General features: G+C 40.8%; 1 protein-coding gene across 12 annotated transcripts in view; it reads left to right on the top strand.

Moving 5' to 3' along the window:
• Window positions 1-17,143, top strand: part of tcf12 (transcription factor 12) — a 295,499-nt gene that overhangs the window by 65,495 nt on the left and 212,861 nt on the right. For all 12 annotated transcript variants that reach the window (XM_085968734.1, XM_085968731.1, XM_085968732.1 and 9 more), the window contains one exon: window positions 11,823-11,896. In XM_085968734.1, the coding sequence (XP_085824860.1) occupies window positions 11,823-11,896 (74 nt within the window). The remainder of the gene's footprint in view (window positions 1-11,822; window positions 11,897-17,143) is intronic.

The raw sequence follows: 17,143 nt of genomic DNA, 5'->3' as shown, positions 1-17,143 counted from the left end.
CTAAATATCCGCAAATCTCTCTTAACCGGCAAAATTCAGGAGTAGGTTCTAGTAAATTTTGCTATATATTAGTGGCCATGTAACCGGGGTTCCTCCACCTGTGGCCGTGCAACAGGGACTCCTGGATCTGTGGCCGTGTAACCGGGACTCCTGCACAAGTGCCGGGTAGCCGGGGCTCCTGCACCTCTGGCCATGTACGGGGCTCTTGTACCTTGGTAAGTTTACCTCTCTGTAATCCGGACTTTTTGATCAACCGGCACCACGCCGGTCCCGTCGGTGCCGGATAAAAAAAGAGTTTCCTGTACATGGCTAAGTTGTTGCTTTCGAGGCAGTTCTATGACGGGCAACATTATTTGCTAATCACAGAAAATACCTTGCTTATAGGTGCAGAATTTTTGAATAAGATTGCCAGTGATTTTAATTTGCTGTGTGTTGATAAAATAGGGCAGCTTTGTGCAATGAGCCCAATACCCACTTGACCACTATTGTTCACAATCCACATTAACGATTTAGACTTTGGAATCAAAAACACAATTTCTAAATTTGCGGATGAAACCAAATTGGAGGTGGGGGGTGGGGGGGGTTGGGGGGGGTGCGGATAGTCAATATTGAGGAGGACTGCAACAAATCACAGGAGGACATTAATAAACTTGCAGAATGGGCATATAATTGGCAAATGAAATTCAACACAGATAAATTTGAATTGGGAGGTCACGTATTACTTGGAGGGTGCAAGTTTAGGTGGGGTAGAGGAACAAAGTGATCTCTGAGTACAAATACACAAACCACTAAACGTTGCGACACAGGTTAACAAGGCCATAAAAAAAGCAAACCAAGCACTAGGGTTTATTTCTAGAGGGATAGAATTGAAAAGTAGGGATGTTGTACTAAACCTGTATCAAACCTTGGTTAGACCACACTTGGAGTACTGCGAACAGTTCTGGTCGCCATATTATAAAAAGGATATAGAGGCACTGGAGAGGCTGCAGAGAAGATTTACAAGGATGATACCAGAAATGCGAGGGTATACATATCAGGAAAGGATGAACAGGCTGGGCCTCTTTTTTCCCTTGGGGGGAAAAAAGAAGGCTGAGGGGTGACCTAATAGAGGTCTTTAAAATTATGAAAGGTTTTGATAGAGTGGATACAGAGAGAATGTTTCCACTTGTGGGGAAGAGCATAACTAGAGGCCATCAATATAAGATAGTCGCCAAGAAATCCAATAGGGAATTCAGAAGAAACTTCTTTACCCAAAGAGTGGTGAGAATGTGGAACTCGCTACCACAGGGAGTGGTTGAAGCAAATAGTATAGATGCATTTAAGGGGAGACTAGACAAGCATATGAGGGAGAAGGGAATAGAGGGTTATGCTGATAGATTTAGATGAGGAAAGACGGGAGGAGGCTCGAGTGGAGCATAAACACCGGCATGGACTGGTTGGGCCGAATGGCCTGTTTCTGTGCCGTATATCCGATGTAATGAAACGAAGTTGATACATCTCAAACCCATTTCACACAGGACTGTTATAGCCAGAAGACATTGGAGACTTTTGCCCCTTAAATTTGGTTTAGATTTGAACAGTTCCCAGGGTTGAAAGATCAGTGTCTGGACTACTATACCGCCAATGTTCCTGACTTAATCATTCTTTCACAAACTGGCATAATCCATGCTTTGGTAAATGGCTGATTACTGGCCTTGTTCCCTGACCATTTTTTCATTATAAGTATTTTCTTCGATTCTCTTTCTGCGGAGATAGTTTGCCATTTTGAAATGTTCTATTGCTTGCAACCTTAACATTTGCTTTTTGCAATTTTGGACTGTAAATTTTGTGTGTGTGTATACATAATTAGGATTATCTATCTGCCTGTGTGGAACTTCAAGTTTACAGGCCATCTGCTTCTGAGGACTGCTAGCTTTATTAGAACTGAAACACAACATGTAGCAATCATTTTCTTGAAGTTTACACAGCTGCCATGGATCTTGGGTGATGGTGCTGGCTGTTACGATGCCTTCCACTGCTTGAATCTTCAGTGTTCTTTTGTGGAGGTTAAGGTGATGATACTATTGATCTTGTCCCTGCAGGTGTATCTGATGTTCCTACAGCCATGAGCTGTTGGAGATCAGAGGTGAGACAGCTTGGTTAGGGGCTAAGATAGATGGGGGGATGGGAGTCAGCCTAGTTTGTGTGTCCTGGAGTAGAGCTTGAACCCAGAACCTTCAGACTACGAGGCAAGGTTGCCACCACTGATTCAAGCAGATACTCTTGACCAATCCAACCAGTACAAGGCATATTTTTTATTTACCTTGGCTGACTTCTTGGCTTTGGGGGAGATGGGAGAAGCCTGTTTAAGCTTGGACAAGCTAATGGTAAAAAGTCTTGTCTGTGGGAACATGGCAGACTGAGAGTAATGGCTCACTGCAGCCAAATGGTTACTTGGGCAATGGAATTAGTTCAGTATGATGAGTGGAAATGCAAGTCTGCTGTGATCTGGAACTTGACTCGTGTGAAGATGAACTGCTTTAATGTTGCGTCTTACTGGATGCAGTGTTTTCTACACATACGTATATATGTTTCCAATCTGAAGATTTAATTTGGTCCCTTTATCTTGAACACTGACTTAAAACATGTCAGTTTCAGGTAGTGGTAATTATAGCTGTCGCCCACGAGTCTACAGTTTGTGCTTTTGGCTTGACGGCTTTTGACATTTGTGTCAGTGATTTACTATCTGGTTACATAAAGCAGCTGAGTCATAACAGAAGTAACCACAGGAAAAGTTGTCACTAAAATGGTTAAACAGAGCTTCTAGAATTCACTGTCTTAAAATTTATCTGCATCTGCTAAATGATTATTCCACATTACTATTTTGCTTGGTATGTATTTCAACAATTTTTGTGACTCAACAATCCATCATTCGTGGATTCGCTTATTTACATTCTTTGGTCAAGAGTGTCCACTTGAATCAATGGCAGCAACCTTGCCTCGGAGTCTGAAGGTTCTGGGTTTAAGCTCGACTCCAGGACTTGCGCACACACAAACTAGGCTGTCTCTTTAATAAGGTATTGGGAGATTTCTGTCTCGTAAGTGAGATTTTAAACTGAGACTCTTATCTGCCTGTTCAGGTGGATAAGAAAGATCCCATGCCACCATTTGAAGTAGAGCAGCGAGTTCTTGTGCTGTCCTAGCCAACATTCATCCCTCACACAACACCACCAAAACAGACTAACTGGTCATTTATCATTTATTTGCTGTTTGTCGGATCTTGCTGTGTGAAAATTGGCTGCTTTGTATGCTGCCCTCACAACAGTGACTACATTTCAAAAGCAATCCACTTTGGAACATCCTAAGACTTGAAAGATTCAAGCTCCTCTTTCTTTGTTAAGACTGGTAATTTTCCTTTTTCCCTCTGCTCAGTGAGTTGTGTGAAGTATTTTGTTTTATATAGTAACATTACTTATAAAGGTGACATTAGTTGGTTCACACTATAAATTAAACTTTACAGTATGAAAATTGCAACAAATACAAAATGTTGTCTGAATCTCCTAAGTTTAGAACTTCAGTATGTAGGACCTGAAATGTCTGAAGAAGCTTGGAAAGATGTCAGATTACTTCTTCATAAGTCTATTATCTTTGATGTTTTCTGTACTTGCTACTCCTTTAGGTAAAAATCTCAATCCTTTCCGACTGTTACATTTACTCCATATCAGTACAAAAAGCTACATTAGCAGACTCCAGATATTTGGTTTTAGGCACCTCCTTGTTACCGGGAAAAAATAATTTTAATTGTTGAGATTTAGAGCCTGTCTAGCGTAGGATGGAAACTTATTCATATAATTGATCATTGCTGCTACTGTCATGTGTAATTTGACATTTTACTTTGATGCTGCTTGGAGATTGAACAAGCCAGTAAAGTGTGTTTCACAAATGCAAGGCATTAATGAGCCAGTTTCATGCCACATTGCCTATTGGTAAGCAATCAGGTATCCACACCATTGCTGCCAAATCCTTAAAAGCTGATCTGGGCAATGGAATGCAAGTCATTATGGTGCTTGAATGAATGTGATTTCTATCCACTAGAAGAGCATTCTCGTTAGACTCCCGGGAATATTATCACTCAAGGGATCTTGAAATTGCGGACTCATAACAGCTGGGGTTCTCCTGGATTCCAGCACCAAGAGGAGAAAAGCGCTCTGCTGCCATTGAAGCAAGATGAGAAAGACCAAAGTCCCAATGCAAGTTAAGCTTGTGGCACATAAGATTTGAGTCTAAGCAATTTTTGTGAGCTCCAGAATCAAGTTGAGGATCTGTGGCAAAAAAGGAAATGACAGCGGTGAGAAGGTGTCCCAGCTTACACTGATCTGTCACTCAGTATCCTGGAGTGACAGTCAGCCTCATGCCTTTTTTCCCAAATCCCTTATACCTGGATTAGCTAGTTGATGAATAATAAGCCTGGTACATGACACTATATAGTGCCTCATCACGTCCGAGAAATGTTGCAAAGCAGTTTTTCACACATTACTTTTAAAATGCAGCCACTTTTATGCAGGCAAGCATGACAGCCAATTTGTGTACAGCAAGGCCTCACAAACAGCAAGGTGAATGACGAGTATCTGTTCTTGCTGTTTGAGGAAAGACTGTCCAAAGGATGGTATCTCTAACAATGCAACGCTCCTTCATTAGTGATTCAGTTTAAGATGAAGAAAAAGCTCTGCACTGAACTGCCAACTTGGATTCTGAACTCCTGTTCTGGAATTGGATTTGAACCCACAACCTTCTCATTCAAAAGTGAACCAAGTTGATAGATGATTCTTCCCATTGGACTTGTACATCTAGAACAGCAAGGTGACTGGTGCTGTTTCTGGTGCTTCCTGTCTGTTTAACGAGGACTTAAAGACAAACTTTGTCTTTTGACCAACTAGTGACCATCCTCTCTTGGAGGTGGAGTGGAGGTAACTAGATCTCCTAAGGGTCAAGTTAGCTCTGCAAGGACAGGTTTGGCAATGATGAATTGAAATAGAGTCTACGGCAGGGATTGAATTAATACGGAGCCAAACATGCTGTTGATTGACCAGCCAGTCTGGGATCTGAAAGGGCTTACTGTACATGTCACTGTGGGCTGAGATTCTTCCAGGTTGGGTTCAGATCATTCTGCAAGCTGATGTGCTAACAGGTAGGGTAGTAATAGCTGGACAAGCAGTGAGTGTTGGTAGGGTGAATGAGGTTGGCAGTATGGATAGAATGAAGAGAGACCTATTCTGTGCGAGGCAAATTCAGAATTTTTTTATAAAAGAGACACCGATTTCTCTAAAGCCTTAATTCTCCGAACGGTTTACTGTAGAGCAAGATTGTATTTTTATTGTTGGGGGAATTTTGTGCGGCTCAAACCACATTTCAGGAAATGAAAGGGATTGTTCGCGGGTTAAAGATAAGAATGCTGTAATAATTGAACAGGACCGAGACCAAACAGTAATTTGAATGGAGTTGTGTAGTTTACTGAAACCTCAAGACCATTTCAGTGCTGCATCTTCATGGAAAATCTAATGAGAAAAATAGTTTGTTGTTTGGTTTAAGTAAGAATCTGTACTTCCAGGACCATCATTACAGTTAAAATGAAGTTAGAAACTTTGGCAACACTTGATGGCCACACTTGCTACTGCTATATGCCTCTATCAGAAATCTAATTTTATTGGTAAAATCTATGATTTGATCAACCAAGACAGATGGCAAGCCTGCACATAGTTTTTTTAGTATTGTTTTGAAAATAAATGTGCTATTGATTTCATTTGTGTTTTTTCACCTTAAACTGAATTATTAATGACATGGCTTGTAGTTTTGACAATCATGCTATGAATGATTTTTGCTTCTAATTCCAACTTTTGTCAACTGGAAAAGATATTCAAGTTTCTAAATTAAAAGTTTGCACAGTACATTTGTGTTGTTTGTTTTGTCATTAAGTTCTTTAGAGGGAAAGCGAACTAGCAATAAAATCTATGCAGTTTAAAATAATCAGGTTATCTTCCGTTTCATCCAGCCAACTAGAAACTTTTGCAGTGGCTCCTTCAAAAATGTTCAGTTACAAGAACATTGCATGTGTTTGGATTCATGTTCTGCATATATATATATAAAAATATAATACTTTTATATATATTAATGGTGAAATCATTCACAAACCTTGAAGTTGACAGTTGAGTAGATCCTGCTTCTAGGTGGCCAAATCTAATATTCAAATATCCAGATTTTTTTTTGTATAACAGCTGTGATGAAAAAATATTAAAAGGCCATATCCTTAGCAAAGGGGCTGCTATTGCTTGATGTGGAATGATTTTTGTTTTCTGTCCTATTGCATTGGAAATCCTATATAGTGGGATTCAAAATTAATTACACCTGCCACTTTCACTCTTTTTCCCAATTCCAATTTACGTACCTTTGTGACCCAAATTCTGGGTCACTTGTACGATCGCATCATGGTGGAATTGTTAACATACAGCAATATTACCACTGACATTTGAACTTCAATAATATTGTTGCATCAAATTTGCTTGGATCTTAACAAGGACTGCAGTTTTGACTCCGCTGTGTAGTTCATTGAGCTGCAGCTGTGTGTTCCCAGCTGCCTGCAGTCTAACCCTGTCTCTCTAGCAGTGGACACATAACATACATGGTCTCCGACTGTGCCTAACCCATAGGAGTAGTGAAAACCATTGTGACTATCTTTGAGGATGCACTACCTTAGCGAAATCAAATTTAGAATGATATTAACCTGGATAGGATGATTTTTTAAATGTTTCACATTGCACTATTCATTGGGATGGGGCTCGGGGTCTATTTGCACATAATTCAATATGCACAATTTAGGTGGCCTGAGACTAATTTCCTGTTGGACAAGTTAATGCTCCAAAAATAGTATTTCAACAGTTTGCCATAGTGCTTGTCCAAGTTTATTTGATTCATTGGCACTGTAAATGTAAATGTTATTAATTGTCAGTTTGGGAAGGAGTTGTAGCGAGGAATAGGTTACAGTAGCATATAGTGGTTATGTTATTGGACTAGTAATTCAGAGGCCTGGACTAATAACCTAGAAACGTGAGTTCGTAATCCCACCACGGCAGCTGGGGAATTTGAATTCAGTTAATTAAATAAAATCTGGAATAAAAAGCTAGTGTCAGTAATGATGACGGTGAAACTATCGAATTGTCATAAAAACCCAACTGGTTCACTAATGTCCTTTTTAAGGAAGGGAATCTGCTGTCCTTATCTGGTCTGGCCTATATGTGACTCCAGACCTTCAGCAATGTGGAGTGGTATTCCGTCGGGAGGGAGTCCCCAACATTGACTCCGGACTCCATGAAGTCTCATGGGCAAGGAAACCTCCTGCTGATTACCACCTATCGCCCTCCCTCAGCTGAAGAATCAGCACTCCTCCATGTTGAACACCACTTGGAAGAAGCACGAAGGGTGGCAAGGGCACAGAATGTACTCTGGATGGGGGACTTCAATGTCCATCACCAAGAGTGGCTCGGTAGCACCACTACTGACCGAGCTGGCCGAGTCCTGAAGGACAATAGCTGCCAGACTGGGCCTGCAGCAGGTGGTGAGAGAACCAACACGAGGGAAAAACCTTCTTGACCGCGTCCTCACCAATCTACCTGTCGCAGATGCATCTGTCCGTGACAGCATTGGTAGCAGTGACCACCGCACAGTCATTGTGGAGACGAAGTCCCATCTTCACACTGAGGACACCCTCCATCGTGTTGTGTGGCACTACCACCGTGCTAAATGGGATAGATTCATAACAGATCTAGCAGCTCAAAACTGGGCATCCATGAGGTGCGGTGGGCCATCAGCAGCAGCAGAATTGTATTCCACCACAATCTGTAACCTCATGGCCTGGCATATCCCTCACTCTACTATTACAATCAAGCCAGGGGCCGATGAGGAGTACAGAAGAGCATGCCAGGAGCAGCACCAGGGATACCTAAAAAAGCGGTGCCAATCTGGGGAAGCTGCAACACCGGACTAAATGCATGCTGAACAGCGGAAGCAGCATGCTATTGAAAGAGCTAGGGCGATCTCACAACTAATGGATCAGATGAAAACTTTGCAGTCCTGCCACATCTAGTCATGAATGGTGGTGGACAATTAAACAACTAACGGGAGGAGGCGGCTCCATGAATATCCCCATCCTCAATGATGGCAGAGCCCAGAAGACGAGTGCAAAAGACAAGGCTGAAGCGTTTGCAACCATCTTCAGCCAGAAGTGCCGAATGAATGATCCACCTCGGTCGCATGCAGCAAGACCTGGACGACATTCAGGCTTGTGCTGATGAGTGGCAAGTAACATTCACACCACTCAAGTGCCAGGCAATGATTATCTCCAACAAGCGAGAGTCTAACCACTTCCCCTTGACATTCAACGGTATTACCATCACCGAATTCCTGACCACCAACATCCTGGGGGGCACCATGAACCAGCCGCACACATACTTTGAGATTTACAGTTCTAGAAGGAGTGAGAAATTTAAATAGGCTCCACAATAAGTTCCAGGTGGTTTGTTCTCACCTACATATAACGTCACCAATGTAGTTTTCAATATGGTGGGCAAAATCCCTGAGAGGTTAAAGCAACTAACTACGGAGGAGGTTTAAAGGTGCCCTCCATGTTTACAATAGCTCAGATTAAAATAAAATTGAAATTGTGTTATATTACATGTTGCACAGTAGGTAGCATGTAGAAAGAATCCGACACTTTTGAATGGGACTGACTGAAGTCATTTCTTGTGTTGATGAATTATTTGTGGGTTAAATTCCTTATTCAGCTTGTTGATTATTCCGTACAAAATGCCATCAGGATGTAAGGTAATTGTTAAATCTTTGCTTTCTTGGTAAGCATTGGGAAAAGATGCTTGTACTTTCGGTTCTTCATTTAACAGGCTCCTTCCAACTTGCTGAACGAGGATCTGTAGTGGGGGGCATGTCCATCTTTATCAGCAAGGTCAAAAATGTGCTACTGTATTGAACTTTAGTAACAATGAGCTCTGGACTGAGCAAAGTAAACTAAGTCTGTAAGAAACAATTCAAGTACTGTCCAGTAAAGCTGTTTGAAGCCCTATTGCCCACAGCTGAATTGAACAGTACAAATGAGTGCATATGCAAAACCGAGCTCGACAGTTTGTATACCCATTCATGGAGTGAGTGGTAATTGCCTCTCCATATGCATGGTACATAAGAAAATACAGTTTATTTGTGTAACAGTTCAATAAAATCACCTTGCAGTTGGTCAGTGCCACTTAATTCCCTTATCAGTTATGTTTTTAAATTTAATAAAAATGCAAGCTACTGGAAGAAGGAAACCAGTGACGGTGGAACAGTTAGTCTTTTTGTAGTGAGATACTCCCACTTCAGTTTCTCATTACCTGAGGTTAGAGGAAGAGCCACACCCCTATTCTGGAATCCAATCATTCAGTTCTTAAACTGAATACAAGAGCATATTCACTACAGTACTCAAAACTACTGTAGCCTCATAATTGATTTTTGAAGTGCTTTGTTTTTTTTTTAATCCCAGGATTTTTATATAAAAAAAGTAATGATAGCCTATGGTGTTTATAAATATTGGACATATTTCCCGATCGTGGAGAGCCAGCTGGCTAACTGGATGCTTGACACAGTACTGTATAGGAAAGCAGTTTTAAGCATGATCATCCACTGCTAGTATTGTTAATCATTTTAAAATACTGAAATTTAAAAAAAAAAAAAAGGGTCTCCCTACATCCGTGTTATCCTCGACCTAATTCTGTCACATGGCAGCTGTCTGTATTGATCGATATTGGTGTAAGCGCCAAAGTAGTTCCGTTACTTTGCCCTGTTGCAACACTGTGAGTTACTGAAAAGTCCAATTCTTGAGCGACAGTCCTTGCCCCAGATGGTGCAGGTGTATATCACAGAGCCAGATGTTGAAGGCCGCACAGCATTAACTCTGAAGCCTCGTGCTCTCCTATTTCCCCTCTCTCAGCCACCTCTCTCCAGCGTCTTTGTCTCCCCGATGCAGCCCTCCAGTGTGGCCTGTTGTTAGCCACATCTTCCCAGCTTGTGCATCGATGCTTATTTAAAAAAAAAAAAAAAAAAATCATTACAAATGTCTTTAAAGTTGAACCTAGACCGGCCCAGCAGTCTTGAAGAATCGAAGTTCTACCTGCGATAGATCCTTTCGAATATGCTCACTTTCAATCCTTGATGTAAGTGAGGTAGCATTACCCAGCACTCCTGAATATAGCTTGAGCCATCAATGCTGCTTGATTTTCCCCAGGAGTTATGCTTATGAGATATTGGAGTGGTGTCCTTATACCTGTTTGTCCCCAGACAGTTGTGGTCATAATACTTCTCTTGCATCTCACGGGGGAGGGAGAAAACAAGTCGCAAATGAAATTTGACCCCTGATTTACTTGTTCACTGTTCATCACTCTGGTGCTGTAGCCACTAGGCTGATCGTAAAATGCTCCAAACATTTCACATCCTTTTGCTTAAAATAAAACAACTTGTACTACTTAGGCATTGACTTAATCTTGTTTTTTGCGTGTGTGGAAGTAGGAGTGCGATGTTCCCTCTGACCCCCCTCAATAAATTAGTACGAATACACTGAGACAGAGTCCTACATTGTCTGGTCTGTGTTGAGTTTTGGTCTAAATGGGATGGTACTGGTGCTACTGGGTTAAGGAGAGTAAAAAGAATGTCTTCCTGATCTAACACCTACTGGGAGTGTGTGGACAGTTGGTGACAACAAATAGATAATAGATTTGGGCTTGGGTCTGAAAGCACTTGTGATTGAATTACCCACTGTCAGGCTCAAGACCAGAATGGATGAAGTAATGGAGAGCTGTTACATGTGCATCCCTCAAGCAGGATTTATTGCAGTCTTTAAGAAAAGAAGGGTATCGAGAGAATATCAGGAAACCTTGGGGGCAAGATTTGTTTAGAATTTTATACTCGTGTGTTTTTCTATATTTCTTCCAGGGTTTTTAATTCAGTAAAGAGCAGTTATAATTGGCATTTTAATGAATGGAAATTAGTGCTGAAGTCAATTACAGCAACATTTGAAGGGAAAGTTTTCATACTGGACATGTAATGCTTTTGTCAGAGCACTGTTTCTGTTCTGAGATTTAGATTTGAATCCAGCCCAAACTAATGAAAATCTCCCCTCTACTCGCTTGTAAGTGTCTGAGTTACACGAGTTAGGACAGCATCAAAAATATTTCTAGTGGGAAGTGCAAACCTGCCTCTAATATGGCACTAATTGGCAGTTTCATTTGGCGCTCCAAGGATGGTTTGTATGGAAAATGTCACTGGCACAGTCAGGATATTTTTTGAGGTTGAGCTTAAGATGTGTGGTCGGAACAGAGCTGAGGGAACTTTACTTCATAGCTTTGCAGTGATTTAAAAATGCTTGTTGCTGGCAATGGTCCAAAATGGAAAAGTGGCTCATTTCCTCGTGCTTGCATCCTGTTGCCTTGAGCACAAATGTTCAACAAAAACTGGAAATTAAATTAATATTAATTACTGGTGCACAGCAATGGTTCAGTCTATAAACCTCCCAAGAAACATTCTATAAACCTCCCAAGAAAATTATTTGGTGGGTAGCATTGGGTTTTATAAGTAATATTATAGAAAATGATTTTGAGGAAGCTGGCAGTGGCATTTTACCCAACTGAGAACTTTCAAGAAAGGAAGAACTTTATGGTGTGTGGATAATGTAGTAAACATCGGCTGAAATGATACAAACACCGTTGAGACTTCTTCAGTCTAAATAACAATATGGCCTTTTCTTTTGATAGTAATGGAAGAACGAACAGGTACAACTTCTTGGGGATCAGCTGACCAACCAAGTCCGTCGTATGAATCCTCGAGGGTAAGTCTGCTTCAATTCTAATATTGCTCTAAATAAATTCCAAACCAGTTTGGCGTGGTAAAGAATTTTGTGCACTGTATGTAATTTTAATGGCTGTTTAAAATGTTGACACTCTAATTGATTTTCATGTGCTTTTTACATTCTTTTACGCTCTCACACTATCTAGTTCTAGTGGTGGTAAAACAAAAATCAATTTTGTTTAAAAACAAAAAATTGATCGAGTGCAACTGTCCAGCCTATGAATGCATCCGTAATTGGTTTTCTTGCCAGAAGTTATTTTTAAGGAATGTGAAAATGGAGCCCTTACCCTTAAAACAATTGCCAACTGAGATTTCTCTTCTCTTGCACTCCCATCCCTGAGACTGTGTGGCATAGTGCCACATCAGGCAATGTGGGGGAGGAAGGTCAACACTGTTACACTCAGGATCAGGGATCGATGAGCAAATGTGCATCAGGAAAAACATCCTAGATAATGTATGAATACTGTTGCCATCTTTGCTTTTTGAAGCCTTTTCCCGCCTTAGTTTCTCTGATAGGTAAGAACGGAAGACTGAAGGAGGATGGCCAGGTTGGCAAGGGAAAGCTTATTGTGGTGTTTCTCTGTTCATATGTAAACACTTAATTGTCTTTACTAACTTCAGCAAGGTCTCATCAAAATCCATTGTTCTAAACTATTACAATGGCCCAGAAATTCGGGTCGGAGGCTTCCTGCGGGTGCAAGCCCCTGACCTGCACTTAACTAGCGCGCCGGCTGTTGGGCTGTGGGCCCGCGTGGGATTCCGATCCTGGGCCTGCTCCAGCTGTCGGCATGCAGTGCTTGCGTATCCCAGGAAGACCTGTCAAATCCATGAATAGAGTTCAGCCCCAAAACATAACTAAAACTTCAAATAAATTTTTTTTAAATCACATTTTTAAAATAACTATAAATTACATAAAATAACTTAAACAATAATTTAAATTTTTGAAAAAATTAATTTGTTTCTAACAGGGCTAAACATAAACTTACCTTTCTTTAAAGTATTTAAAAATAATAAACCTGTGGAAAAAATGTTTTAATTTTACTTAATTCACCACTTACCTTGTTAAAAGCAGGCCTTGCAACTGCTTTTTAAAAGCGTAGCTGCTGGAGACTTACCCTCCCGGAGAAACCTGGAAAAAAACCGGAAGTTCCAGGCGTATGCACTGCCTCTCCGGCACACACGTTTGACCTATGAACCCCTTCCTTTAAGGGAACGGAAGTTCCGGTTTCCCGTGCATGCACGAATCCGGCACTTTCGTGGGGACCCGAATTTCTGGCCCAATATCTAGTATAACAACAAATATGTCATAATATTGCCTTACCGAGTGCAAATTGCACAGTTAAATAGTTTGCAAAGTGAATCTGCTTTGCACGACAAAAATGTCATTTTGTTTTTAAGCTCAACTTTGATTTCAAAAGCCTTTGTGAGATTTTTCAAAGCATTAAGTACATGTTTATTTCCTACCTTTTCACATTGAAATTCCTGTTGGACGTTGGCCACTCAGGCTGCTTCCTGTGCATTTGAAATGTCTTGTTATTTAGTTTCTCTGAAGTTGAGATCTGTTCAAAATACAGTTTCAGGCAAATTGCATCTTTCAGCAGTTTTTCCAAGTGAATTCACTGACGAGTAGATGGTCTTTACCTATTTTAGTAAATTCACTTATTTTTTTAAAACTGAGATCATTTATAGCCATTTCCACTCTTGCTTTCTACCAGCTAAGTAACCATAACCTATAATATAGTTTTATGATTGGTCACTTAAGCTTTGTAGTGCTTCCACTAGTGGAATTAGTGCTTTAATTGTAAAATGGATTCCTTCTCATTGCTATGCTGCATCACCATTATGTCAGAGTTTACATTTATAATGCATGAAGCTCTTGGTTTTTTTAAAACTATCTTAACATCTCCAAGAAGTTAGAAAGAAGTGTGTTTTTGTGAAGAGTGTGCTTAACGCTAGATATAGTAAACCTGACAGTCACACTTCAACCAGTAAGGATTTATTTATGACAAATGACTTTGCCATCTTCTGTTGCGAATTATTCAGCAAAAGACAATTGCAATTGACGTCCTGAGTTACTTCAGTTGGGTAAAAGATAATTTAGTGATATCCTGTGGTGCTATTGACAGTGAATTGGAGGACATGATGTTGTATGTTTGTAGCATAAAACATTGTATTTGGGTGATTGCTTTAAAAAAAAAAAATTGAATAAGATAATTTATGTTGTGTTTGAGATTTTTAGCCTTGAATTCCAAGATTGTGTACATTGCATGGAAACTGAATTGGTGGCCTCCATTACTATTAAAAGTTAATTTAACTATGTAGTTAATTCTAACACTTTAAAATAAACTCAGGATATAGTGTTACGGTGGAGCGGATGTTCCAGGCTGCAAGTAGTCAGTTGGGTTGTAAGTACTACATGTAGCAGTTGTGGGGGTCAGTTGGATTGGGAGGTTGGTGCTAGCAATTACGAGTGGGGAGTCATGATGCGTGAAAGCACTGGACATAGTGGTGAGGGTTTGGAAGAACTGAGGAGGGAGTTGCAGGATATGGGGGTACAGAGAAGGGTGGTTGTAGTATTTGAGAGCACTGGGAAGTGGGTACTGGGGTCCAGTGGAAGTGGAATAGTGGCGGTAGGGGATGAGTCCTGGGTTTAAGGAGGGTGGGAGAGAAGTCCTGTGGTGTGGGAGAGGTTGCTTTGTGTAGTAGTGGTGGGAGGGTAGACCCAAGGATGGTGATGGAATGTGGGTGCTGCAAGTAAACGTATTGGGAAGGGATAATGGGACGCTGCTGCTAAAGCACAATGGTGGGATTTTATTGGGGAAAGGTTGGCAATGGAGAGGTAAACGTGGGTGCTCAGTAGGCAGTTCTCAGGAGCAGGAGACAACAGGAGGAGAGAAGATACAATGCTTTGGGTGTGATGGGGCTGGTTGTGGAGATCTGATGGGCGGGGGTGTGGGTTAAGGACTGCAAAGGAATTTCTTAAAAGGATTTTTGCAGTAGTGACTGGGAAAACCTCGACCAAAAAACAGCTGGAATATTTATTTTAAATAGTGCAGGTTTCTTGCATTATAAAGAATGGAAATCTGCATTACTTTAAATAAACACACTTTCAAAAAAAACAAAAAAAAAACAAAAAAAAATCCTCTGCAAATATGGCAGGCAGCATAAGCTGGGAGGCGAGTTGCGGAAGGAGAGGGAGGAGGGATAGACAACAGCTGCAAATGGGGGCTGTCGGCATCGGGCCAAATACCTGACTTTAGCTGCTCCGAGATGGGCGGGGCCAAGGGCAACAGCACCATCTATTCTGGAGACACAATTGAGAGCCCTCACGTTAGTAAGCATCAGCACCACTTCCTTGAAGAGCAAGCTCGGAGAGTTGAATCAGAAGTTTAATTTTGATGGAAATTTTGTGACAAATAGGCGTAACAGCCAAGTATGATGGCAAGTAAGTGACACTTACAGGAAGTACATGCATAAGCAAGACTCTTAAAATTGTACATGCAGAATAATTCATATAATACAGTATTTGAATGCTTCAGCATAAATTATGCCGTTGTACCATAAGTTGTATTATCAGTGGCACTTGTGTCGGGTTGTTGGTAATAAACTTCAAATTTAAAAGTTCAAAATATATGCTTGATTTTGATCTTTAAAGATTTGTAATGATTTGTAATATTACAATTGTTGTCTGTGTGTATGTCTTTTATTGCAATGGTGAAGAAATTAAAAAGTACAGATGTTTATATGCTTTGGTATTAAGAATTTTATTAAATGTAAAAGTATAAACTTGCAGAAAATCACTACAATTCAGCATGGAGAGTAAGTTTCTCTCAGCTTAATGACTTTGGCAGATGTTTTAAGTGAAGAGTTTATTTTAAATTAGTGGGCAGGAGGGGAAGGTTTCTATCTTTCGATTAGGGGAAACTTTAAGAGGTTCTTTATGCAATTATTTGCTTTTTAACTTAATTTGTGAAACAATATTTCAATAAGTTTTCATTGTAAACTTCTGGGAACCAGCCAAATAGTTTCTGTAATATGAATTCTGATTAATCTTCCTGTGAATTCAAACATTGTATCTACATTATAGTGCTAAAAATAACAGTACAGGAAACTCTTTATTATCCGGCACCAACAGGACCGTCATGGTGCCGGTTTATCAAAAAGTCCGGATTACAGAGAGATATAGTTAAAAGGTACGAGGGCTCCGTACACAGCAACAAATCCAGGCTTCCCGGTTGCTTAACAACATGTGCAGGAACTCCGGCCACAGACCAAGCGTCCCTGTTGCTTAGCAACAAGTGAACGAACCCCAGTTACACGGCCACAGATCCAGGAACTGCCACTAATATGAAGTAAAACTTACCTGAACCTACTCCTGAATTTTGCCGGTTAACAGCGCTTTCCGGTTATTTAGGTGCTGGTTAAGAGAGTTTCCTGTAGAATTAAATGGCGGGAAAATCCACCAACCTGATGCAATCTTTGCCTTATTGATAGGGTTGCCATCTCTGGTTGGACGTATCCCTGGAGGTTTCATCACATGACCTCCTGCCTCCAACTGCTCCACCCAGCCAAAAAGTCTTTTTCCCCTTCAATTTTTTCATAACTAATAAACACAAGTGTACAAAAAAAATGGGGGTGGGGGGGGGGGGGGGGAAAGAAGAGAGACACTTTGTTTATAATGCTCCTATGATTTTTCTCCTGGGTTACTCCAGGCAATGTCCAGGAGCTTAATCTTCAATTCCTGGAGACTCCAAGGCAATCCTGGAGAGTTGGCAACCCTATTTATTGGGGTAATAATGGAAGGTGCCGTTTCTCCACCATGTGGTGCAATCATCACAAACTCTGGTCACCATTTTGGTTTCTGGTTGAATGCTTATTTGTATATGATATAATGTTGATAAACTGTGTGGTCTAACCACAGCAGCTGTCTGAATTTTAGAAGTGTCACAATCTAATCAAAAATGGAGAGAGAGAGTTAAATAGTCACTTGACATTTTGAGTGTTAGTCTCGCAGTATTATTACAAGTCTAAACCAAGACATGAAGCTCATTTTACATTCTATCCCTGCTGTCGCAGCTGGAGTTTGCTGCAACTGCCACTTAGCTTAGCTGTATTGATTATAATGCCAAAGACCTACTCTGTTTTTACAGCTAGGCAAACACTATATCGGGGATGGGAAAGATTTCCTTTCCTTCTGCTAAGGGGGTAGTGTGGAGTTCCCCAGGTA

Source organism: Somniosus microcephalus, chromosome 27, assembly GCF_052327205.1.
Source record: "Somniosus microcephalus isolate GS21.2 chromosome 27, FLI_Smic_1.0, whole genome shotgun sequence".
In the NCBI taxonomy this organism is placed as follows: Eukaryota; Metazoa; Chordata; class Chondrichthyes; order Squaliformes; family Somniosidae; genus Somniosus; species Somniosus microcephalus.
Note: the sequence above shows the minus strand (reverse complement) of the source record. Positions and strands in the feature narration are given on the sequence as shown.